Here is a 26,477-nt window from a genome sequence, read left to right on the forward strand (position 1 = left end):
ACACACACACACACACACACACACACACACACACACACACACACACACAGTAGTTCCCACCTTTTGGGGTAAGAGGGGGTCATTTTTTTTTAATCAACAGTAATGTCCATGGAGTCTCACTGGATGGTTATCTATACTTGAAATGACATAACAGAAAGAAAACGTTATGATAAATTTAGTAATACTTCTAGAAGAAACTGCATCCCATTTATCACTACAACATCCCTATAAACCTCATCTACGGAAACACGGCTCTCTATATTAAGAACTATCCTAGGTTATAACAGGTTATAATAGGTTTTATGGAACTGGTCCATGAGTCTCTTCACCAAAACTGTATCGTTTTGATGGAAAAATATCCTCCATTCCAAGAAATTAACTTACAAATAAACCTTGGGTAGGGAGGATGGTTTTTAAAGTTGAAAATTCTCTGTCTTTCCTAAGAAACCATGGCAAGAAGGAAAAAAAAAGGACTCATTCAATCACAAGGTAAATACGTTCATATAATAAAAGACAAACGTTATTTCTTTCACTTCTGACAATTTTGGTTCTCTAACAATATTCCAAATAAAATGTACTTTATGTTATTTTTTTCTCTAGTATGACATAAAGGATCTATAAATCGAAGATAGTCTATCTAAAGGAGAAGAGTTCTTAAGAGAAGGTGAACTTGATCTCGGGGGTGGCAGAGAACGTTCATGTCTAGTCCAGTAGGGTTTGGTTTCCTGTTTTCCCTTTTCTCCTTCTATCACTGTGATAAGAATATGAAAACTTTGAATCTGACAAAATGGTGGAATGCATAAACCTGTCTGATGTATACGTCTTAAATAAAAAGGATCATCAGTCTACTGAGAAGTACTTCAGGTCTCAAGAAAGAGAAGCGACAGATTCCCCCAAACAACTCAGGAATTCTGCCCTGTCCTCCACCTGGCTCTAATGGGAGTGAAAGGTATCTCAGTTATGAACTTAGGTGAAGAAGCACCATGCTGAATGTTGACGTTATTCATTTCACTTTTCTTCCAAAAGATAAGATGTCTTATTTCCAAGACTTGACAGGCCCAAAAGGAACCTAATTCTATTACAGGTGATCATAGTTCTAACATTCTTAAGAGCAGGATGCGAGTCCATTTTAATGAACAATTTTTGTCTCCTGGGTACAATTTTCTGTGTGACCATGTTTGAAATGGGGGTTTCTTTTGCTCAAAATGACAGGAATGAGAAATAAAAGGCAAAAGTACCCTTTTAAACAGCTCTGGATATCTAAAATGCTGTCTAAATATCAGAAATCTAATAAAACCCATTTTCCAAGGGAAAGTTGGCACTGCACATTCTTCCTTTTAAGAACCCAAGTTAAAACACTTCTATGTAGTCTTGTATACAGCGAGGTTCCCAGATGAAACACAGCCTTCATAGCCATTTCCTTCATATTACTTCTGGTCAATAATGAGGTGAGTATGGAGGTGGTCTCAGTGACTGTCAGTAAAATCTGTTTTGTTCCCAATATACTCGCTGAAATGGGAGTGGATAGCTGAACAGGTCAAAAGTGCTGTTTCTCTAGAGATTTTTTCTTGTTTACTTGCTGAGTTGTGTCCAACTCTTTTGTGACCCCATGGACTGTAGCCCACCAGGCTCCTCTGTCCAAGGCCTTCTCCATGCAAGAATACTGGAGTGGATTGCCATGCCCTCCTCAAGGGGATCTTCCCAACCCAGGGATTGAACCTGCATCTCCTGTGGTTCCTGCACTGGCAGGCAGATCTCTAGAGGTTACACTGTACAAACAAGATAAACAGAAAAAACAAGGAACATTCTCTCTGACACAATAATTCCTTGTCTGCTCACATCAGGGTACAAAATGAATGCCTAAAAAAAAAAAAAAAAGCTTGATATCCAATTTTCTGGCTAAATACCAAGAAGTCTTTTTTGGCCTAGACAGCAATTTTCTATTTTCTTGGGATCTTTTATCAACTTTTTCTTTTTTTCCTGACAAGAAAAGCAGAGCTGCCTTGAATGTGTGTATCATCTTCTGATATAGCAATCTACAAAAAATATTCTTCCTAGGAGCTAAGCCCCAGTGTCTCAGTATATCTTAAGTTCAACGGATAACATGCATACCCAATTCTCTCATAGCAACTCTTTCCAAACAGCAGAAGAAAGCGAGTAAACAGTGGGGCAACAAGTCTATTCTGTTTGGCTCCACTGGGGATACTGCGTGTGAAGCTCAGTAGAGATCTGGATTTCAGTTCGAGTCAAATAACTTGCATTTAAACTCTAGGTTCCCCTTCTATAAAATGGAGTTAATGATAAACCTACCCTACAGGGTGCTGCATGGATGAACTGGGATGATGATATGAGTAAACAACTGCCTAGCACAGTCAGCACCCCACATGACATGTGTAAGCTCTCATTTTCACTATGGACACTGACCCTTTTGCTTCTGACCTAGTAGAGATACTTTGCTAGTATCCAGAGAAAGATATGTTTTGTAGGGCCTGAAGCTGATACAATTAGAGGGAAGGGACTCTCTTTAAGAATACAAAATTAGGGGACTTCCTTGGTGGCTCAGAGGATAGGAATTGGCCTGCCAATGCAGGAGACATAGGTTTGATCCCTGGTCTGAGAAGATTCCACATGGCATGGAGCAACTAAGCCCATACGCCACAACTACTGAAGTCCGCACGCCCTAGAGCCTAGAATCACAACAAGAGAAGTGACCGGAGTGAGAAGCCTGTGTACCACAGCCAAGGGTAGCCCCCGAAAACCTGCACAGCAATGAAGACCCAGCACAGCCAAAAATAAAATAAAGTCAAAGAATACAAAATTAAGTATGTGATTCTCATTCTTCTTTATAGAGAATGAGAAGAGAAACAGCAGATGCTAGAGCTCTGCAAAAAATTCAGACTTCTTTGAATATCTCTTTAGGTGATTATCTGAAGTACTTAGGAAAAAGCTTTTCCTTAAGCAAACGCAGTTTCCCCATCGAGAACTTCACCTCATGGGGATCAGTGCAGGAAGAGGCTCTGAACCTTAAGCTTCATTAGCTTAGTAGTAATTTTGCCTTTGAAAGTAAACAGTGTAAATTTACAGCATATTTCCTATATATAAATTTAAAAATGTATTTATTTTGTTGCTTTGTGCAGTATGTGGGATCCTAGTTCTTGGACCAGGGATTGAACCTGTGCTGCCTGCAGTGGAAGCATAGAGTCTTAATCACTGGACCACCAGCGAAATTCCAATATTTCCTACAATTTTTATGTCACTCATCTGCCTCTTGGAAAAATGTGAATTCTCTGAATACAGAGCAATAGTATTCAGAAGGTTTTCATGCCTATGCAAAATTCTTTTCTGGGGTCAACAACACCTTAGCATCTTTTTCTTTGCATCCTTTGATACTGAGATATTACAATATTTAAGTAAGTTATTTATCAGTAATTAAAGAAGCCTGGTTAGAAACACACAATGTTCAAAACATATAGGAACCTGGACAGGAGGCACTTACAACCTAGAATGGCTGTTTGTTGTTACAGTTCCTCAGTTTACAATGCCTCATAGCCCTTGACTGCAGTCCCCATAAGATTTAAGATATTTAACAAAATCACATCTAATCCCCAATCATCAAAATTTCTTCTGTGAATAATTCATGATAAAACTGCCCTGAAAGATCCAGCAGCATCTATTATAAATCTTCATTTTGGCTTTGAGACTGTTGCTTTTGGAGTTTCTCTTTAGATCAATATTTCCTCTCATAATAAACAAAGGCAAAGTTGAAGACCTGACCACCATTCTCAGAGGGAGGTATGGGACACAGTATGTATGGATATATTTATACAACGTGCTTTTAACACTGCTAAAGAAAAAAACAGAGTAGCTTTTTATTATTTCCTGCACGACAGATGTCAATATACTCTTGAAGTTCAAAAGAAGTTTTATTTCTTACCTTCTCTGTTTATCCCAGTCTCTCTTATATCTATATTCACCTATCTATCACAGTGCTTACTGACTTCCTTTAATCATTTCTTCTTTTTTTAATAATCACTTCTTCTTTTGCTTAGATCCAAATGCCAGCGTTATCATGTAATAAATGTAGGTACCGCTCTCACTCTAGGCTGAATTCCCAAATCAGGGAGAAGGAATACATTTGCTGAGGACAAGGTACTCTAAAAAGGCCGGGATGATTTCTTATTCTGAATGAGTCCCTAGATGGCAGGAACAGTGTTGTGCTTCTTTCTCCCTCTGATGACTTGCACAGCATGTGGCATGTAGAAGGCATCCAGATATAATTATTGAGTTAGTAAGAGTTCATCAGGTTTAAATACAACTGTGGCATGGTCCCTGGTCATCTCCAGACTCCACCACTGGAATTTATTTCATGTGATGCTATTTCAAACAGTCACAGTAGTTTAATGATGAAGAGCCTGACCTGCCTTCTTTTCTTCCCTCCACTAGTCTACTCATACTTTCTTGAACCATATGAAGAAAATCTGAATTTCTTGTTGCTTTCACATATTCTATAAATCCTAGTTTTTATCAATTATTAATATAAACATTTATTAAATATCCTTACTTGCAAGAATATAAAAATGAACAAGCTGAGAATTCCCTGGTGGTCCAGTGGTTAGGACTTGGTGCGTTCACTGTCGAGGACCTGGGTTTGATCCTTGGTTGGAGAACTAAGATCCCACAAGCTGTGCTACCTAGGCCAAAAAAAAAAAAAAAAAAAGCTCTCCCCACCCTCACCAAAACAATAACAAAAACCTCAACAAGCTCTGGTTCTTCCATCAAAAAGTTTACATGGTCATAGGGACTTTTTTTTTTTAAAGTTTAAATGATTGTATTACATGCCAAAATGAAATAAATATTTGCAGGAAATCAGTATTGGTACCAAAGGAGATGGGATCATGGAAGACAGAGAGACAGAAATGAGTTAAGATGAGAAAGATAAATGAGTTGCTCTAATAAATTTATTAGAATAAAAATGGGGAAACTGAGGAGTAGAGGTGTCACAGGCCATGGTGAGGACCTAACAGAGACAACGGGCTGCATATGGTGAATAGGGGAGGGAAAGGCCGATACGACCAGGACCCAGGCGTCTAGCCTAGGGTGAGCACAAAGCAGGTGATGATGACATGCTCTGAGACCGAGCACAGGAGATCAGACACACCATTCTTATAAAGAGGCAGAGGGGAAAAGCAGTTGTTTGAAATCTGGGGCGCCCAGGGGAGATGCCTGGCAGGAAGCTGAAAATCTGGATGGCGGGGGACTGAATGGCAAACTGTGGGGAGTGGGGACTGGCCAAGGCCCTCCTTGGGCATCTGTGCAACGACAGGTGTGGCAAGGCCCCAGATGGACAGCTGACAGGATGTAGCAGAGACGTGAGGCTGAAGGATGGAAGTAAGTAAAACTGATGAAGGAAGGGGCTTAGTTGGGAACAGAAAGAAGGCCAAGGGTTAGATGAGGAAGAAAAGCCAGGGAATGAGCATGAATAGAGTACAGACCCAAGCAGAAGTGTTTTCAGGACAGCTGGTCAACAGTGAGACAGCTACTGAGGAGCACACTTAAAAGTGAAAATCTTATGTTATGTATGGAAGCGTTAGTTGCTCAGCTGTGTCTGACTGACTGCGACCTCGTGGACTGTAGCCATCAGGCTCTTCTGTCCATGGGATTCCTCAGAGAGGAAGACTGGTGCAGGCTGTCATCCCCTTCTCTAGGGGACCTTCCTGACTCAGGGGTCAGACCCACGTCTCTTGCATCTCCTGCGCTGGAAGGAAGGCAGATTCTTTACCGCTGTGCCACCTGAGAAGCCATTAATTATCAGGGAAATGTGGCTCAAAATCACAGTGAGATGTTACCTCACACCCTGTAGCATGGCCACTATCAAAAAACCAGAAAACAGCAACTCCTGGTGAGGATGCGGAGAAACTGGAATGCTTCTTCACTGTTGGGATGATTATAAAGTGGTGTAGACACTATGGAAAAGACTATTATGGGTCCTCAGAAAATTAAAAACAGAAATACTGTATGACACAGCAACCCCACTGCTGGATATATATTCAAAAGTATCAAAAATAAGGTCTTGAAGAGTTAGCTGCATACCCATGTTCACGGCAGCATCATTCACAATGGCCAAGATGTGGAAGGAAACAATGTTCACTGATGGATGAACGGGTAAAAAAATGTGGTAAATACACACAATGGAGTATAATTCGGCCTTTTCAAAGAAGATCTTATCATATGCTACAGCATGGGTGAACCTTGACGATATTATGCTAGGTTCAACAAGTCAATTACAAAGAGACCATGATTCCACTTATATGTGGTATCTAACCAAAGTTAGAGAAACAGAAAGTAGAAGGTAGTTGCCAGAAGTTGCAGGGAGGGGAAATGGTGAGCAGATCAATGGGAAAAGCATTTCCATCATGCAAGATGAAAAATGTCTAGGTCTGTTGTACAACAGTGTGCATACAATTTAAAACAATAATGTACACCTGAACTGTTAAGAGGGTAAAATTATGATGTATATATAGTTTTTGCCACAGTTAAAAACTCACCAAACCAGAAAAAATAAGTCTTCTTGGGAGGACCAATTAAAATGGTTGCCTGTAGAATAATTTATTACTGGATAATTCATCTTAGTCTGAAAACTAGCTGAACCTGCAGTACACAAAGACAGTCACATCTCCCTCTTTCTCGTTCTACCAGTACAACAGGCTGGGAAAACAAACCAAAACCAAAACACAAAAAAACCGCAGAAAAATCTTTAAAGCCTAAACCAACCAGAGAATGACAACAATAAAAAGAACAGCCAAACAGTGGCATTTATGCTATTTTTAATCTATTCCTATATACTTTTTATATCCCTATATTAAAATCATTTTAAATTTAACTTATATGCAGAGTACATCATGCAAAATGCCAGGCTGGATGAAGCACAAGCTGGAATCAAGATCACTGAGAGAAATATCAATAACCTCAGATATGCAGATGATACCACCTTCATAGCAGAAAGCAAAGAACTAAAGAGCCTCTTGATGAAAGTGAAAGAGGAGAGTGAAAAAGCTGGCTTTAAACTCAACATTCAGAAAACTAAGATCATGGCATCCAGTCCCATCACTTCATGGCAAAAAAATGGAGAAACAATGAAAACAGTGAGAGACTATTTTCTTGGGATTCAAAATCATTGCAGATGGTGACTGCAGCCATGCAATGACGCTTGCTCCTTCGAAGAAAAGCTATGACCAATCTAGACAGCATATTAAAAAGCAGAGACATTATTTTGCCAACAAAGGTTGGTCTCGTCAAAGCTATGGTTTTTCCAGTAGTCATGTATGGATGTGAGAGTTGGACGTAAAGAAAGCTGAGTGCCGAAGAACTGATGCTTTTGAACTGTGGTGTTGGAGAAGGCTCTTGAGAGTCCCTTGGATTGCAAGGAGATCCAACCAGTTGATCCTAAAGGAAATCAGTCCTGAATATTCACTGGAAGGACTGATGCTGAAGCTGAAACTCCAATACTTTGGCCACCTGATGCAAAGAAAAGACTCTGATGCTGGGAAAGATCAAAGGCCAGAGGAGAAGGGGACAACAGAGGATGAGATGGTTGGACGGCATCACTTGATGGATATGAGTTTGAGCAAGCTCCAGGAGTGATGGACAGGGAAGCTTGGTGTGGTGCAGTCCCCATGGGATCACTAACAGTTGGACACGACTGAGCTACTGAACTGAAAATCACTAAACATAAATTCAATTGGGGAAGAAAAAGAAAGGTCCACATGAAGCCTCATCGGAATAAGATGAGATAGAACAAGAGACAATATGAGATTCAAATCTATACTGGCTGGGAATTAAGAAGTTCTTCGTAAGACATGGGCCCTGAAGAATGAAAACAGTAGGATTCTAATGGGAGTAGACACAAACAGGGAAAAGGAGGCAGTCCAGAAAGGGAGGAGAGTCTGAATGATACAAATGCAAAAAAACAACAACAAAAAACCAACAAAAAAACCCCACCACGGATGTGCTAGCAGTCAGCACTCTAGGGTAGGCATCTCAGGGAGGACTCACTGATGACAGGGAAGGCAGGAATGTGGCACTGGACAAGAGCAGTCAGACATGGGTACTGGTGAAGGGGCCACTGGTGTCCTCTCACTCCTCCTCGCTGTGCCTATCAAGGTGGGCAGTGGGCAACTGGCCGACACGGAAGAGGGGGTGGAGCGTTCCAGGCAGGAGGCACAGAGGCCACAGAACACGTGCATAGGTGGAGCCAGCACACGTCTTCTAGAAGGGGATGCAAGTTCAGGTGGTTGTGGGATAGAGCACAGAAGCGTACAGCCTGGTGCGGACAGGTCACGGGGGCGGGGGGGGGGGGGAGAACCTGGGTGTGGTGGTGAGGGTCTTCTTTGGACTCTGTCATAGTCTCCTGGCAGCTGTTAAAAGTTGCGACAGAAGGATCAAGCTGGTGTCCCTTCAGGGGGATGGGGGTTCAGCGAGTATCTTTAGCTGATTTTCGGAAGGCTGGGTATTGCTCCCTTGGGCACAGTGGGAGATACCACTGCTCCCAAGCCCTGTGGTTCCAGGGCTAGGGAGGATGGTGTGCTGATGCACCTCCTATGGGCCGATCAGGGGAGGGCTGACATGGGCGGGGTCAGAGGCTGATGCTCACCCCAAGGGTCCTTACCTATGTGCCCACAGCTTCTGAATGACGCTGTGCCTTTAGGCCATCAAGGGCAATGCGATAAGAAACTATAAAATTTTATATTTAAAAATGTCTCAGACTTCCCTGGTGGCTCAGTGGTAAAGAATCCAATGCAGGGGACTTTGATCCTATGCAATGCAATGACTTTGATCCTATCCAAACCCAATGCAGTGGGTTTGATCCCCGGTCCAGGAAGATCCCTCATGCTGCCAGGCAACTAAGCCCGTTGCCACAAGTACTGGGCCAGCACTCTAAAACCTGTGCTGCACAACCAGAGAAACCAGAGCAATGAGAAGCCAGTGCTCCGCAACTAGAGTAGCCCTGTTTCCTGCAACGAGAGAATGGCCACAAGCAGCAACAAAGACCCAGCACAGCTGTTAACAAATCCTAAAAAAAAAAGTCTCCACCTTTGTGTCTGAACTTGCACATCTGAGTTTCTGATTGCGTTTACTATCGTGCTCTGTCGGCCAGGCTCTCTGCTGGTGTTTGTGGGTCTCTCTTGCTGCCTTTCTATCTGTTGATTTCTGCCTGTCACTTCCTCCTGGCTCCTTCTAGGTCCCCTCCACAACTTATAAAATATATGAAAGGCTTTTTTTTTTTTTTTTAAATATTGTTTCTTGTTACACATGAATGAGACATTTTATAGTTCTCATGTTTTCACTTAGTTTTTATTCTTGTTGTTGTTTTATTAATTATGAGCTTTCTACACCCCACCCACTGGAATCAGCAGCATTAAAAAAAAAAAAAAAAGGGACTTCCTTGAGAGTCTAGTGGTTAAGACTTTGCTTTCCAATGCAGGGAGTGCGAGTTCGATCCCTGGTCAGGGAACTGGAGTCTATATGCCTCAAGACCAAAAAACCAAAACATAAAACAGAAGCAATATTGTAACAAATTTAACAAAAACTTTAAAAATATGTTTAACTACGTTAAAAAAAAAAAAGTTTCTCTTCCTAGAACAGGGTATCTCTAGTGTCTGAAGACCACGGTAAGTGACATCAACAGAATTCTGCTGGAGTTGGTTAGGAATTTCTCATTTTATGTCACTTTCTCCAAATTACAAAATTGCTTCTGGTCCTGTGCTGACTGTTCCATTTGGCCCTGACTTGCCCCTTTCAGCCTCAAATCCAATCAAATGCTTTAATCCATCTTTCTGTAGGCAAACAGTCCAATGCTGCACACACCCGGTGCCACAGAGGGCTCTGAGCATGTCTCTGCTCTGCTCCCTGTTGGAAAGCTGCTCTCCTTTCCTCGATTTCCACTCTCTCGTCTATTAGATCTTACACTTACAGAGAGGCCCATGTCTACTTTGCTGTCCTCCTCGAAGCCTCCAGCCATGTCAGTGCACACAACTAGCTCTTGCTGTCCCTTTGTGGCCCGCAGCGGCTTGTGTACAAGCTGATTCCCCTCCAAACGAGTGAAAGATCCAAGGAAAAGAACCAAGTACTTATCAACTGTGGGATTCCCCACTAATGATAAAACATTATATCCTGCATATAGTATTTACTCAGTAAAAATTTTATGGAATAGATGTTTGTTCTGGAATGAAATCAACACACACAGGATAGTGTCAGAATTTCTCTTCTTAACAGTGCAAGGTGAGCAAGAAAACAAGAGACGCCTGTCTTCTATTAGTGTGTGGAAGCCAGTTTAAGTCTTGAAATGAGAGCTCATGTCATAAATTGTTAAAATCCTAAAGCATTAGGGCACACTGAATTATTTAAATCCTTTTCATCTGAAAGCTGTTAAATATATAAAAAAACTTCCATATACTTAGGGGGGAGAAAAAAAAAAAAAACCCAAACCAAGGAGCTCCTATGAGGAATGAAAGCAAGAATTTCAGTCAGCTCACTAATTTTAAGGATTTCACTCATAGTATGAGCCATTAATCCACATGAAATTCTGAAAGTGAATTATATGCAGATCAGTGGAAAAACCCCTGGAGGAGGAAATGGCAACTCACTCCAGTATTTGCCCAGAGAATCCCAGGGATGGAGGAGTCTGGTGGGCTACAGTCCACAGGGTCGAAAAAGCCAGACACGACAGAAGCGACTTAGCACGCATGCACAGTGGAAAAATATTTTATCTTCATTAAGAAACTGTAATATCAAGGATATATTGTTGATCCTAGGGGTATTCTCAAACAAGGAAATAAAATTCCTTCATAGCTGGATGCATGGAGACCTGTAACAGTTTCAAGTCTTCAAGAGTAAGTTGGGGCTGGATTTGTTCCTGTGTTGAAGTAAATAAGGAGGAAATGAACACTGCTAAGACTCTTGCCCTCTTTAATTCTCCTTAAAGCAAGATGCTTGAAACTGCCACTAAGGTAACAGGGATGGGGGGTGGAGCAGGGGCAACAGAGCCTGGGAAGGGGTGCAGACAGGGTCACAGCAAGCACTAGATTTTGTTTTGCCTTTTTTTTTTTTTTTGGCCAGGTTGCAGAGCTTGTGGGATCTTAACAAGGGATGGAACCTGGGCCCTGGCAGTGAGAGCACTGAATCCTTACCACTAGACCATCAGGGAATCCCCAAGTATCTCTGAGCTTTGTCTCTGAATAGATAGCTTCGAAAGGTCTGTTTAAAATATCTGTGTTAAAACAGAAAGCACCAACATTGTCAGTAATAGTATGAAGGCTTAAATCTGTAATAGAGGAAACATCCAAAAACAACTTGCGTCCTTAGCAATACCAAGTCCTTAGCAAGAAAGCCAAGATTCATTTGGATGAGGATGCCAAGTCCAGTCCATGGAATTCTCCAGGCCAGAATACTGAGTGGGTAGCCTTTTTCTTCTCCAGGTAACTACTCCAGTAGTGACTACTGTTGAGGAAGTCTCTCTATCTGCCAAGCACGAGATTAGATCCTTTATAAACACACTGAACAGACTTCATAAGACTGACAGTGGACATTATCATCCCTTTTTTACAGATTAGGAAGTAAAGGCCCAGGGATGTTAGGGGATTTAGACATAGTCCTACAGTAGTAAAGAGGGAGACTGGGTTCATCTGATTTTAAATACACCTCAAGCTCTTAATGGGCTTATTATACTGATGAACTTATTCTGCCAGCTGGATTTGGTGCTTGCCCTGCACTATTACACAGTCTACTCTTTTGGCCCACTTTTATGTCTGTCTGGCTGGCTTTGGCCATTTAATTATTAGCAGCATTTTTAGAAAAAATAGGATATTAAAAATATGACAATTGAAATTTAAACTATATATAATATATAAGGGGCCACCATTTTTTTTTAAACTTAGAAGGTATATGTTTTTTAAGTCTAGGTCTCCTATTCATTCTCTAACTGATCAAAGATTAGCACCATCATCAATCCTTGCCTGGCAATCCACGACACTGATTTCAGTAGGATGGTATATACGAGGGCATGCCCGAGAGATGCGGAGTTCACTCGCCTATCTTTCCAGGGCAACGGGTGACTCTGCTGTCACCCTAGGGTTTCATCACAGGGAACATAAGCAATGCCTGGGAGCACCACCCCAAAGTCTGATTCACAGATATCCCAGCCCTGGAAGGGATCTTATATCAGAGCCCTTCTGCTTACTCTGCCTGGTGACAGCTATTAGTTCACACCTAGGCGTCAGCTCTGAATAATTCAATTGCCATCACAAGGTCTTCATGTATTTAACATGGGGAAAAAGAAGACTGAAAGGAAAAATATAACCTCAATAGGCTTTACATTCTACTTTTACATGCTAGAATTAGGCTGTTTCCATTACTATTTCCTTGAATTTTTATATAGTGAGCTTATGAATTTGACTCACCTACATTTAGAATACAACCTGCACACCGCTACACCCACCAGTGGTACACTGGGAAATGCTTAAAAACCAGCTCCTTGGGGGAAAAATAGTAAGTATCAAAATGTTTATTATGAATTTTACTAGTAAAAGGATGTGGAGTATATAATTTACAAGTGATAATAAAATATATGACACCCTCTGTTGCAAATTCCATAGAGCCAAATGATTCTAACAGAATATTTGTTGACTTTTGCCAAACTCTTGTCTTTATAGCTATCTTATGATTACAACTGATGAATGGATAGAGTTCTGACACAAATGTTGCTTGAAATTTTCACTGAGGTTGAAGAATAAGACAAAAGTAAAATCATGAAAATACATGGGTAAGATACACAGAAATCCAATTGTTTGTCAGTTTGTGACTTTTCTGATGAGTTGGACAATATTTTTATGTATATTTAATGTTAAAATATTGGATGTTAATTAGAGATTTGCAGTGACCACCACTGTCTAGTATTATATTTCTATCATGTGTCTTATCACATAAGACAAGGGCCTCTAGAGAAGAGGTAATAGTAAAATGCAGAACAATAATTAGGAAATGAGGAGTTTTAATCTTCCTTACCTTTTTTTAAAATATGTAATTTAATTGTTAACTCTAAACAATTTTCAATAATGGTTGTGCTTATTAACTGGTTGATAAAATTCTTAAAATTTAACAACTGGCTCTTGATGGTTGACACCAGTTGACTTTAGCACACCACTGCCCCTCACCCTCTCTTAAAATACTCATTTTTTATGCTATGCTCAATTGTAGGGGAAATTTACATGTATGAAGCAATCCATAATCCCAATGCTCTCATACTACAATCAAAATTAAATCATTAGAATAATCACAGTGAGAAACCAGAATGATCTTTTAACAGGTTGCTTGATTCAACAAGGAATTTGCCCCCCAAAGTGAGCCTGTACAAATGCAAATTTCTGAAATATACTTTTTCATTTTTATTGCTATCTACATTCAGAAAAATAATAAAAGGATAAAACAAGTTTCTCCATTGACAGATAAATGCATCGCATCCTATATTCAAATATATGCACGAAAATGGCTTTAAATAAAAGGATAAACGTCTCCAAATAATACAATTCAATTTAGATGATTATTTTAGAAAAATAAGAAAAAGTGTGGCTTTGTTGGAGTAATAGAGGAGACATTACCTTAAAAGCCCCTTCCTGATGGCTCAGACTGCAATGCAGAATCCGCCTGCAATGCAGGACACCCAGGTTTGATCTCTGGCTCAGGAAGATTCCCTGGAGGAGGGAATGGCTATCCACTTCAATATTCTTGCCTGGAGAATTCCATGGACAGAGGAGCCCAGCAGGCTAGAATCCATGAGGTCACAAAGAGTTGGACTCAACTGAGTGATGTTCACTTCACTTAAAGAGGGCAGTGGAAGTGTATCAATTATTTGAATTCCCCTCCCATTTTGGTCACTTTATACTTCAATTCTACTTTTTTAAGAGTACATGAGTCACCGAGTATTTTCCATAGAAAAATTTAAATTTAAGTTTCTAGCTAAGGAGTGTGAAATTGGACCCAGTCATCCAAAATTAAATCATTTGTATTTTTCTGTGAAACAGAAGCAGTATTAGTCTTCCCAGTTAGGAAAAGAAGATAAGTTACTACTTATGACTATTTGTAAGTTATGGATGCCACAGATTTTCACCATTTACTGGTATGCCACATAGGAAGAAATATCTCGCTTCAGTATTCAAAAGCAGGGGTCATGGTTCAAGTGCAGACTCTGTGTGTGCTTGGTCTGCTGCTACGAAGTCCACGGCTGCACGATGCTCTTGTAGAGCTAGCGTCTACCAAACCTGGGGCTCAGAAAGTGCTTCAGACAAGGGAGGCTAACTTATTTAGGTAGCTGGTAACCTCCCCTCCAAATCCCCATTCTTTGGGCCATTTAAAATCATCTTTCATTCTCTGCCTTTATTCCCAAGCCTATGGAATGGGGAGGAGCAGCTGATGGCCGAGCAGACTTGAGTGACAGGCCCCACCCGGCCGGGCCGAGCTGCCTAAGCTTTGGACTGGGGTGGGTTCCTTTTATGGGAGCCCGTCTTCCAGACTGTGTAGCCTTGAGTGTGGGTGTTATGCAACCCGGCTTAACCCCTTAGAACAGCGAGGGTTTTATTTACGCTACCACCTGTGACAGGAATACAAATGAAGTCTGGATGATGCGGTAAAGATAATGGTTGGATTCTATTCACATTGACTGGTAGCTGGGCGGGTGGAAGCGCACAGAGAGAAGGAAGGGTTCCACTCTGTCCTTCGTGCTGCTTTTGAACATTCGCTGGTTGCCAGCTCCTGAGAAAAATCAAGGTGGGGGCACAGAGCCACACGGAGTGTCCACCTCTGGTCTGTGGAGGCTATGCTGAGTCCTCTGGCCCCAGAAAAATGTGACTTTCTTCAAATGACCTTGTAGGGGAAAGCAGGCACAATCATGTCCCCACCTTTTCCCCCCTCCTTCCATCTGAAAAGGAAGAGCTCACTGTATAAGATCTGAGCATAGATGAAGGAAAAAAGGGGTTTCCCAGGTGAAGCTAGTGGTAAAGAACCTGCCTGCTAATGCAGGAGACGTAAGAGACGTGGCTTCAACCCCTGGGTTGGGAAGATTCTCTGGAGAAGGAAATGGCTACCCACTCCAGTATTCATGCCTAAAGAATCCCACGGACAGAGAAGCCTGATGGGCTACAGTCCAGGGTCGCAAAGAGATGGACACAACTGAGCGACTTGGCACGTAGCACACACGAAGGAAAAAAGATGCCTTTCTTCTGAATGTGAGAAAGATGTCTACTGAATATGTACTAAATACTGTGACAAGTACTTGCTGGGAATGTTTACACAGCTCCTTCTTTCTTCAACAACCGTGTATCCTAGAGGCTGTGATTCCTAAATTCTATGAGGAAACCAAGTCTCAGAGAGTGAAAATAATTTGCTCAGGTTCAAAAAGTTTTTAAGAAACAGAACCAGGATTCATGCCTAGCTTCCACCTGGTTTGATACTAAGGTTCCTGCTCTTTCTAAAAAACAATTTATTAAACTAGTAATAGTCTTAAAATATCAGACTGGTCGAGAAGTGAAAAGTATGCTTGGACTTTTCGTGAGGGTTTTAACTTCTGCTTTTCCTTTTCAAAACACGTTACTTTTCAAATTAATGGGAACATTATTATAAGAGGGAGACGTGACAGGCGTTTATTGTTGCTGCTTCTTGGGTGGTTGTGGTATGCGGCCTTATGATTACACCCACAGTGAAAGTATGGCAGAGTCCCAGCGTGACACATCTTAACGTGTTTTATGGTTTGAAGGGGGGAATACCAAGGTTTTGCAAAACTGTAAAACCTTGTGCAAGACCTTGATAGTAAAACACATACATATGTAACTGTTTTAAAGTGTGGAAGTTTTACCTAAAAATCTGATGTTCGCAAAAATGAACCATTCAAAATCTCCAGAAACACAAAACAAGAAGCTTAGTGATTTCGCCACTGTGATGATATCAGCACCTAGAAATGTGGCAACTTCAGAGCACTGCAACCTTGAACCGGTTATTTCTCCTAGAAAATTTTGGGACTATGATTTCATCCATTTGCTGGTATCAAATTGAGATGAAACTGAGTTGTTGATAACTAGTGAATCTTAAAAGAAAAAGAAGAGGAAAGAGATTAAGGCAACTAAGCAGGCATTGAATAGACTCTCTGTGAAAGCTGAACATTATGAAGATATAATTTTGATGAGAAACCAGGAAATATTCATTTTTAGAGTGGGCTGGTATCAGAATCTGTCTTGTGGATGCTATGTGTGTGTGTGTTTCAGTTCTTAGAAGACAGAACTATCCTTGTAAAATTATATCTATAATTTATATATATAAAACTTAGCTCAATATTATCTGTATGAAAATGGAAAATGTTATGATGAAAATATGCAAACAGGATTTTATGATGGAGGGCAGCAGGCAAAGCTGCAAGCTCACGTATAGAAACAAGACATTATTTTTCTAAAATCTGCCTCTTTTAAATGTTATACAAAAAGCAGATAAAAAACACAACCCAATATGAACTCCAAGAGGATGCATTCAAAAACAGATGACAGGAGGTAACAGTCTCCCTGGCCCTAAAGGAAGGCAGTGTATGAACAGTTCATGAGCATATATTGGCCCTGGGTGATAAGATGCTGTTTGTACTTGCCTAATACAATTTTTTTTGGCACTACAAAGTCCGATGTGATTTTTAAAATACTATCTTCTTGAATTTTTTTCTACAGGCAAAAATATCAAAGGAAAGAGGCAGAAAATGAGCTCAGGGGAAAAAAAAAGAAAGACAAGAAAAGCTCAGGAAGAAAGCTGTCATGTTCTGTGTTTCAACTCCACAAAAGAGTTCTGTCTTGAGGTTGAGCCTTTCAAATCTCTTGTCATTCGGGATATGAAACTCTAATTTAGTGGCGTGGCCAGCTGAGGCTCAGACTTAAACATGCTGACGAGCTGAAACAAGAGGTGGCTCACTTTCTTACTTCTGGTTTCCATCCTTGCCTGGCTCCTCACTTGCAAATTCTGACAGTCACTCACTCTGTGAGCTATGAAAATACCAAGGTGGCATGGGATCAGTGGGCACCTAATTGAGTTTTACTAGATGAAAAGTTCCATCACCCTGTCTCACCTTGGCCCCTCCATCTTTAGGGAATTGTTGGATTTTATACAGAGCCTATTTATAAACCACTGCAAGTGATACCTGCATTCATCTTGCACTGTGACATCATCCTCTCATCAATAATTTAAGCCTAAGAAATGGATTAAAGGGACTCTGAAGGGATTTCTCACACATGGAGAAACAGAAAGCAACTCAACTCTCCAAAGGATTTATTTGGTGCTCTTACCTTGTTCTTTGATCTGACGAATTTGCTTCACAGTTTCTTTTAAGATTGCACATTTGTCAGGTTTGAAGTTAAAGTTGTCTATGTCGTTAAAATTAGCAAAAATCAGCTCTGCAAGTTCTTCGATATATTTATTTTCCTGTTCACGGTTACGTTTCTCGGTGCTCCTTTTGGGGCTATTATGAAAAAGATAAGAATGTTAACTATACCCGAATATAGAGAGCAAACAAAAGTTACATGTGGAAACATGGAGGTACTTTGGGGGGAAAAATCCTGAATTTTCCCCAAATGTTGCATTTTTCTTTGTTTGTTTTTAAATCAACCTTGTCCCAATTAGTAATTACAAATTCACTTATGCAATCATTTGTTCAATGTGTTTAATGTCTTCCACTCGACTGTATGTTTCATAACGACAGGGATGATCTGCCCAGCATTGTGCTTAAAGCGACACTTGGTACAACAGGCATCAAATTTATTATTAAATAAATAAGAGTTTTAGAAATGGAAAGGAGCTCATGCTTATAAAAATTTAAGATTAAGAAAGGGAAATTAAACTAGTTATAACAGGAATAAATAAACTTCATGGCAAAATAATGAAAATAAATCTTCATCATTTCATACACTTCTTTAGGATGTTAATAATTAAACCCAACGGTCTTTTAAGATAATGTTAAAAAACCACAGTGCAGCTAGAAACAAAAGTGAAACTGACCCAGGGTCTCTGTTAACTGTTCAGCTGAATGACATGCAAAAAGTAAACAAACGGTCCAAATTCAACTTGAGTTTTAAAACATTAATGGAAGGGAGGGAAAAATAAAAACTGGCAAGATCTTCTCATCTGAATTTGATGAAAGAGCAAACTTAGAAGTTCCCTTTGATAATTACAGGGTGTCATTTTTTCTTCTCAAATACAGCGCAGAGTCCACTGGATGACATTCAAACAATATAATAAATAAGAAAAGTACACTATTCAGAGTAGCAGCTTGCTATGTTCTTAATATATAATTATTTGTATGTAATACCAATTTGTAAAACTTTGTAATTTATAACAGACAGTCATATGCTTGCATTTACATATTAGCATTATTTTCATGAACTAATAAACCTAAGACAGAACACAGTTTCTCTATTTTATAGTGACTGCATGATTTGTCCAAGATCACTCAGTGACCAGAACTGGGTTTTGCAAAGTCTCATTTTCACTCCTGGCTTCTACTTTCTTAAGTCTGGAAAAAGGAAGGCAACGGCTGCCATGCACTAAAGAGCCAAATTCCAATTCTGGATCCTTCTACCCCTTCCACCTCTCTCCATCACCCCAGCCCCCAAAGATACCAACTAAATGACACACGTGTGAGAAGGGGGAGCAGGGGTGGTGGAAGCCGTGCACACCCCCAGAACCAGCAGAACACTGGAAGAGAAGAGGCTCTATTTACCACCCGCCTCCTTGGCCAGGACCATGGGCTGTGAAGGCAGTTTGACAGACAGGCTGAGGCTGGCCAGGGAGGACCACTGAACCCAGAGGGTGCACACAGGAGCTGGGGTCTGGGGCTGTAGTGTGGTCAGTGGCCATTCAATCTGGCAACTAGATGGGGAAAAGGCTTTTTGCTCTTTCTCCTGCTCCCAGTGCTCTTCCCTAGTATTCCTCACCCAGTCTTGCTATTGGCCATTGAAATACAAGTGGCTGTTTAAATGTTAAAAGCATTTACATGATTTAAATCATCAAGAGTGACGTCTCTCTTCTACCTGTTTCCTAGTCCTCATTCCCCCCAACAGGTAACAATTCTTGTGTCTAATTACCCTAAAACCATACAGATTCTTATTTTCTTTTTCTATAGAAATGGTAGGACACCATACACATTTTCTGAACCTTGCTTTTCCTCTGTAACAATATTCTTAAGAAATTGCTAAATATCAACCCATAGTGTCCTCACTCTTTTTCAGAGCTATATTGTGTGTGGATGTGTCACAGCTATTTACATAGCTCCCTACAAATGTTTAGGGTTTTCCTAATCTTTTGTGTTTATGAACTGTGTTGCAGTGAGCAACCTCATACATAAGTCATTTTGCATGTGTCAACCTATATCATTGGAAAATTCCTAGAAATGGAACTGCTAATTTAGAGAGGATATGCATTTATAATTTTAACAGATACTGCCAAATTACCCCATATAGAGGTCATAACAACCCATACTTCCACCCATCATATATAACATGAAACTTGTTTTAAAAAATTATTTGTTTTATTCACCGAAGAGCCTCAGTCTTTGTAATCAACTCAAAAGCAACAGGATTTAACATTTCATTTCTTGCTCTTAGAAGGAAAGAAAGAGGAAAGGAAGAAAAAATAAAAGCTGATACTTCTTAGCAGCAAAACTTTTTACTATGGATCTCTTGTCTTTTTGACATTCTAAAAGCAACAAGGAGTAAAAATGTGAATTCAAGATTATGTAGAATAAACAGGTTTTAAGAGTCAGAGGGAACCTAGAGGAAGTATGGAGCTTGCCTCTACTTGTAAGAATAAAATCTGCAACTGATCAGCATATCTAAAATACAAGTTAAATAATATGCATCCAAAGGCTTGACAGTTAAGGAGAAAAACCAAAGAGAGGATGTGAATCAAGTGTGAAACAGATACGATAAAACTTCAAATCCGAGGCTCAGGTGTGCGTGGTGAGAGTCTCACCTGGGTCCGAGCTGGTCAGGACATTCCTTGCGCTTCCGTGTCTCTGCCCTGGATGGGTCAGGGGTGTTTTCTCCCATCCCACTCATCTTGAACACATATCAGCAACTGAAACAGAAAACAGAGAGAAAGCAAGTGAGCAGAGTCGATGGTCAATTCCTAATGAGAAGCCTTTTTTTTTTTTTTTAGTAACCCTGCTTAAGTTAAACAAATGTCAAGGTGAACAATTAGAAAACAAACAAGCCTACCTCAGTGGGCCCACTCTTGCAACAGGAGCTGTATGTCAACAGCACCTGAACTACAATCTGCTATCCTGGTGTTTCTGCTGCCAGCCTCCAGTTTCAGGAGGAATGGTGCCCCACGTGAGAACTACAGGTGCTGTCAGGGGCTCCTCCCAGTCTCTGTTTGGGGTTGGCCAACGTTACATCTGTACTGCAATCACTCACTCGTGACAAACAGCCCCGGGAAGAGGCAGTGCCTCGCCACAAAGCTGTGCTTCCAAATCTGACCAGGTTGCTCTGACACCCCTGTCCTGGCGAGCAATGTCCCTCAAACAGGATCTCCCCCGCCCCACACCAGGCTCTCCTCTCCCAGTGGCTCCCTCCCTCAGTAGTGACTTCTTCTCACATCCTGCCACTCAGACTCTACCTCCTTCCCTGATTCTAGCTGCTATCACCGAAGGTCTTAAGATGCACTCAAAAGATCAGGAACATTATTGACCTTAGTGGGGGAGGCCACTTATTGGCCCACTTGCTGAATCCCTTTCCCTAAGAAAATAAAAGGATATATAGTAAGAGAATCAGTGTGTTCACATGGGTCATCACGAACACCATCAAAATAACATTTATATCTGCAAATAACAAGAGCGACAGAGATTTACGTTTCTAAAGAACTATGCAAAAGGACTGGCAAAGATTTTGAGGAAATGGAAGATGGTTGTTACTCAAGGTGTTTAATAACTGCTCAGCAGAGAAAAAACTGCAGCCCCAAAAGTTTAAGTCAGCATTTAGCAATCTCTCCTTGAGTTCCAATTTTATGCCACTTCCTTCTGCCTTTTGTCCCCCAGGCTTTGAAAACCACCTTCGCCCTCCTTCACTTCCTGCAGTGCCTTCTCATCCTATCTAGCCTGGAAAAATCAGAGGGAAGGGCGAGTTGGGAGGTCAGAGGCTTACAGATGATGCTGGAAGAGTGACAGGTCCACTGAGAGCAAGGACAAGGAGGCAGGTGGGCTAGGAGGGCCAGGCAGGCCCGAGGGTGAGAGCACCGTCACACACCCATCAACTGCCCGGCTTGCCCAGGCTAGGATCTGGGTGCTCCAGCCAGCACTCTCATGTCTTCTGGCCTCAACTCTGATCCAAGAGGGGAGGGGAATTTTATATATATATATATTTTTTTTTTTTTTTTTGAGGAATCACATGTAAGGAGAACCAACAGACACTGGATCAGTTGAGGGAGGTGGCACCAATTATATTCTATTCTACAGGCTGCATCAGGAGGGGACAATTCTGGAAGCTAGTATGGGAGGTTCCTGTTGCTGGGAGTGACATAACTAAGTGTCAAGGCCCTGTGGTGCACTCAGAGGTTTGGGCTGATAAGTATAATCTGCATTTAGTTATTGTTCATTTAGCATTTATTCTGCACCAAGCAATTGCCAGATATAATTTAATCAGCAAAAACAGACTATGAGAAGCTGGAGAGCAGAGGCAGGAACTATACCCAAGTTTCACCATGTTAGTTATGGGACCTTAAGAAGTTACTTCTCGTGCCTCGATTACCTTTTCTGTGAAATGGGGATAATCATTATCATCCATAGCACAGGGCCATGGAGTGGCCCAGCAAAGGGTGGAAGTGGGGCTGACACACAGGTTTACATTCTACTCTTCACTACAAAGCTACGGTAAGTGAGTGCCGCATCAAAGTAGCTGTTCTTCCTCCAATCACGGGTCACAGGTCAGGTGTGAGAAGCAGCACGATCTGGACTGCCTGGCTCCCATGCTCCAGTCCCTACCCCTGCCCTAAATATCATTCATTCATTCCTTCAAAGACTGCCTGCCCGCTGCTGTGACTCAGGCTTGGCGTGTGAGGGACATGAGGAGGGATGTGTCTCTCGAGAAGAAGATGGGAGAGGAGAGAAATTTATGTAGGAGATTTATATAGGGAAAGCTCCACTAAAGAGAAGCAGGTGTCCTTTGTACTGTGAGACACTCTGCTGGAGGGGAGGAAGCAGGGTCTGAGCTGGGCTGTGAGCAGGTGTGGCAGTTGCTAGGGCATCGCAGGAGGTATAAAAGATCGGGGGCTTCCCTCGTGGTCCAGTGGTTAAGAATCCACCTTGCAATGCAGGGGACACCAGTTCGATCCCTGATCTGAGAAGACCCCACATCTGTGGGGCAACTAGACCCATGTGCCACAACTATCGAGCCTGCACTCTAGAGACCGGGAACTACAACCAGTGGGTCCACCAGCAGCAACTACTGAAGCCTACCTGTCCGAGAGCTGGTGCTCTGTAGCAAGAGAAGCCACCTCAATGAGAAGCCCGCACGCTGCAGCTAGAGAAAGCCCATCCACAGCAACAAAGACCAAGCACAGCCCCAAATAAAAATAAATCAATCAATATTTAAAAGGACAGACGGGGAAGCAAAAACACCAGAACCCAGCTCTGATGACACCTTCCAAACATTCCCTTTCAGTATTTCTCCTGGAACCACAATTCCCATGGCTTCCCTCACAAGCATGTTAAAAAAAAACAACTCCAAACCATTACTCATCCAATCTGAGTGAGCTCTCAACAAGCGACCTAGGGGATTTCCACTCTGGAAATAGCTTTCTATTAATCAAAAAACATTTTTATCATCAAAATAGAATCCCCAATCTGTAACAAAATACCCCATATAGAAGGTATATGTGATAAGTTTGTTGATAAAAAAGCCACCCCCCCCAAAAAGTATTTAATAGTAATACTATCGGAATGATCAGAAAGATTCTCAACATTTCGCTAAATTAAGAGACTGATTTACTTAAAAGTCGTAATACTCAGTTTGGGGATTTAACATTAGTGTCAGCATCATCTACTTTTACTTTTCCCCAAAAAGATGTCAAATAATTGTAACTCTGCACGAAGGGGCAGCACTGACGCATTTCAACAAAGCACTGGACAGAAGGAGGTGTGAAGCCAGGAGCACAGGGTTCTGGTCTAAGTACAATAAAACCATTTGAGCCGAGTTGTAAAGAACCTGCCTGCCAATGCAGGAGACATAAGAGACTCGAGTTCTCCCTGGGCTGGGAAGATCACCTGGAGGAGGGCGTGTCAACCCACTCCGGCATTCTTGCCTGGAGAATCCCATGGACAGAGGAGCCTAGCGGGCTACAGTCCTTGGGGTTGCAAAGAGTAGAACATGACTGAAATGACCTGGAGTGCACGCATGTTTAATATTTCACTGGGCTTCCCTGGTAGCTCAAATGGTAAAGTATCTGCCTGCAATGTGGGAGACCTCAGTTTGATCCCTGGGTCAGGAAGATCCCCTAGAGAAGGAAATGGCAACCCACTCCAGTACTCTTGCATGGAAAATTCCATGGATGGAGGAGCCTGGTAGGCTACAGTCCATGGGATTGCAAAGAGTCGGACACGACTGAGCAACTTCACTGGTTCACTGGTACCTACCCAAGGCTGGCTCACAAACCACTCTATTTGTAGCTTTAAAACATCACTGATTTTCTCTTTAAGTTATTTAAATGCCAACTTTCCCCTTTCATTATTATGCGATGGCACCTTAACCCAGCTCCCCTGGAGGCTCAGATGGTAAAGAATCCACCTGCCAATGCAGGAGATGGGTCGATCCCTGGGTCAGGAAGATCACCTGGAGAGGGGAACGACCACCTACTCTAGTGTTCTTGCCTGGGAAATCCACGGAAAGAGGCCTGGTGGGCTACAGACCTTGGGGTCACAAAAAGCCAGACACAACTTAGCAACTAAACAACTTCAGCACATTTCTTCAAAACCTAAAAATTTCAGCTTTTCAAATTTCTTGTTTTTCTGTGTCTGCCCCATATGTGGTCTTTTTCGTGCAACTTCCCTGGGCTGTGTGTGTCCAGGACACATTGCCTGCCAACCTTTAAACCACCAGAGGGAAGGAAAAGGACAGGGGTGTGTGTAGTCACTGGCCAAGTTGGTGACAGGCGGATGCACTCTGCCAGCTACAATAATCAGGCTGAGATGCCCCGACTGAATCACTCCTCATCTACAGGGGAAAAACTCTCAGATGGGAAAAAAAAGAGTGAATTGAGTACTGGAGCGGGGCCGGGGGGGGGGGGGCCACGGAGAGGTGGTGACAGGAGCGGACGGCTCCTGCTTGCCTCTCTCCTGCCTGCCACAGGGCCAGAAGCGGACGGAACCCCACAGCAGACGCGCGGATTTACACCCTGCTCCTCAGCTGGTGAAACTACCAATGACGGGACCCTCATCACAGAGAAGAACCAAAGGGCTCTAACCTTTCTAACTGATGTTCTGAACCGCCCTGTCAAGCCTCAGCTGGCAGCAAGCGCTAGTACTTCATGACAGAACACAGGTGTGCAAGTGTGTGTGCACACGTGCCTAGATGAGTTATTTTTGTTGCCACCCAAATAACAGATAAAAACCAAAGACAGACAGGATGGCTTTGAGTATGCCTGCGTGCGTGCTCAGTCGCTTCAGTCATATCTCACTCTGCGGGACCCTTTGGACTGTAGCTTGCCATGGGATTCTCCAGGCAAGAACACTGGAGTGGGTTGCCATGCCCTCCTCCAGGGGATCTTCCCGACCCTCATCTCTCATGTCTCCTGCACTGGTAGGGGGGTTCTTTACCACTAGTGCCTGGGAAGCCCTCCAGTCTGCATGCACACATAGAAAAATCACTGAAAATGAAACAAACTGCCAGGCATAGATTGGGAAATAGGGACCAACATATACACAATACTATATGTAAAGCAGGTAATGGATAAGTACCTACTGTATAGCACACGGAACTATACTCAATACTCTGTAATGACCTAAATGGGAAAAGAATCTAAAAAAAGAGTGGCTATATGTATATGCATAACTGACTCACTTTGCTGGGCAGCTGAAACTTAACACTGTTCAAATCAACTATACTACAATGAAAAATTATTAGAAAATAAATTGTATATACAGATGAGTTTTAATGAAATTTTGTAGATCAAAGTTAAATATTAATTTCGAACAAAGGGAAGGAGATGGGAGAATACAGAAGGGCAGCACTGAAGCTTTAGACATTTTATTTTGTGAGCAGGTTTAAACTAAGAGTTTCTTAAATGGTCTACATGTTTTCAACATTCACATGAAATTAATGTTCTTGAGCATTTTTTTCTGGATTCTGAAATGTTCAGTATAAATCATAAAAACTGAAAATGTCACAAGTAAACTCCTGGCTCATATCTGATAGGAAATTACAGTCATTGAGAATAAGCCAGTTTCTACCAAATACTGGGGGTGGGGGGAGCATGTGTGAAAGGACGAGACTGGAAAAGAAGCTTCAGTTTGTCCATTCTTGCTATCTAGAGCAAAACAATAGCCCTGCTGTTACTGATAGCACATCTTCCCTTACATCCTCTGATGTCAGCCTGTACAAACCAGACAGTAGAGCAAAGAACCAATGTTTGATTTTCTTAAAGTAACAACAGTTTGGGCAGGGGTGTGTGAGTACACAATGTCAGTTTAATGCTTTGCATAATATGATGAAAGCAAAATAATATGTTAACCCTCAACACAGCTTAAAAAAAAGCACTCTTCTTGCATGAAATTCATCAATGAAACTTATAAGGTAACAAAGCAGGTGTGAACACCTCATGCCGTTAAAACCAGAATTCATGTAAACGGTAATGTGTATTTTATCTTTTATCAGTACTGGCCATCTTCCAAACAGGGCCTGTAAAACTGTCAGATTTACTACATGCTGAACAAATTCAGTTAAAAAATAAATAAGGATAATACTACTGCTGAAATCCAAACATAATAAGTGATCAAACATCAGATCTCTATTGCCATTTTCAAGAAATAGTTATAAAACATTAGCCTGCTATGAAATTCCTACTTGGAGATGAAATTTATAATGAAAGGACACACAGCGCTGTTGAAACAACTTTTCTTATCAACACCTTACGTGGGGAGGAGCTGGCTGATAAATCACCCAGCTCTTGATACGAGACCAGAAAGGCTGCTATGCCTCCCAAGGCCTTCTGGCTCTTCTAAAATGCTCTTTACAAGATGCAGGCGACACTGTTGTGTCATCTGTGGTCTGATTCTTCATAAACTTAGTAAGACAAAGAAACACTCAAGTAATACTAAAAGTGTACACACTTCTGTTCGCTTCAACACTTTTCCATTTCGATCCTATTGAATTCATCATGAGACGATAATCTTGGAGGGCCCTCCACAGCTCAGAAGT

The 26,477-nt window shown here is 41.6% G+C and overlaps 1 protein-coding gene across 5 annotated transcripts in view; it reads right to left on the reverse strand.

The window, feature by feature from the left end:
* NCOA2 (nuclear receptor coactivator 2) overlaps positions 1-26,477 on the reverse strand; it is a 283,927-nt gene that overhangs the window by 76,164 nt on the left and 181,286 nt on the right. For 4 of the 5 annotated variants that reach the window (XM_040261360.1, XM_040261357.1, XM_040261359.1 and 1 more), the window contains 2 exons: positions 20,044-20,148; positions 17,364-17,536 (listed from right to left, as the gene is read on the reverse strand). In XM_040261360.1, coding sequence (XP_040117294.1) covers positions 17,364-17,536; positions 20,044-20,129 — 259 coding nt within the window. In that variant the 5' untranslated portion in view covers positions 20,130-20,148. Of the gene's footprint in view, positions 1-17,363; positions 17,537-20,043; positions 20,756-26,477 lie in introns of those variants that run through there. The other variant, XM_040261358.1, reaches the window with a different exon arrangement.

This window comes from Oryx dammah, unplaced genomic scaffold (assembly GCF_014754425.2).
Source record: "Oryx dammah isolate SB20612 unplaced genomic scaffold, SCBI_Odam_1.1 HiC_scaffold_19, whole genome shotgun sequence".
NCBI lineage: Eukaryota > Metazoa > Chordata > Mammalia > Artiodactyla > Bovidae > Oryx > Oryx dammah.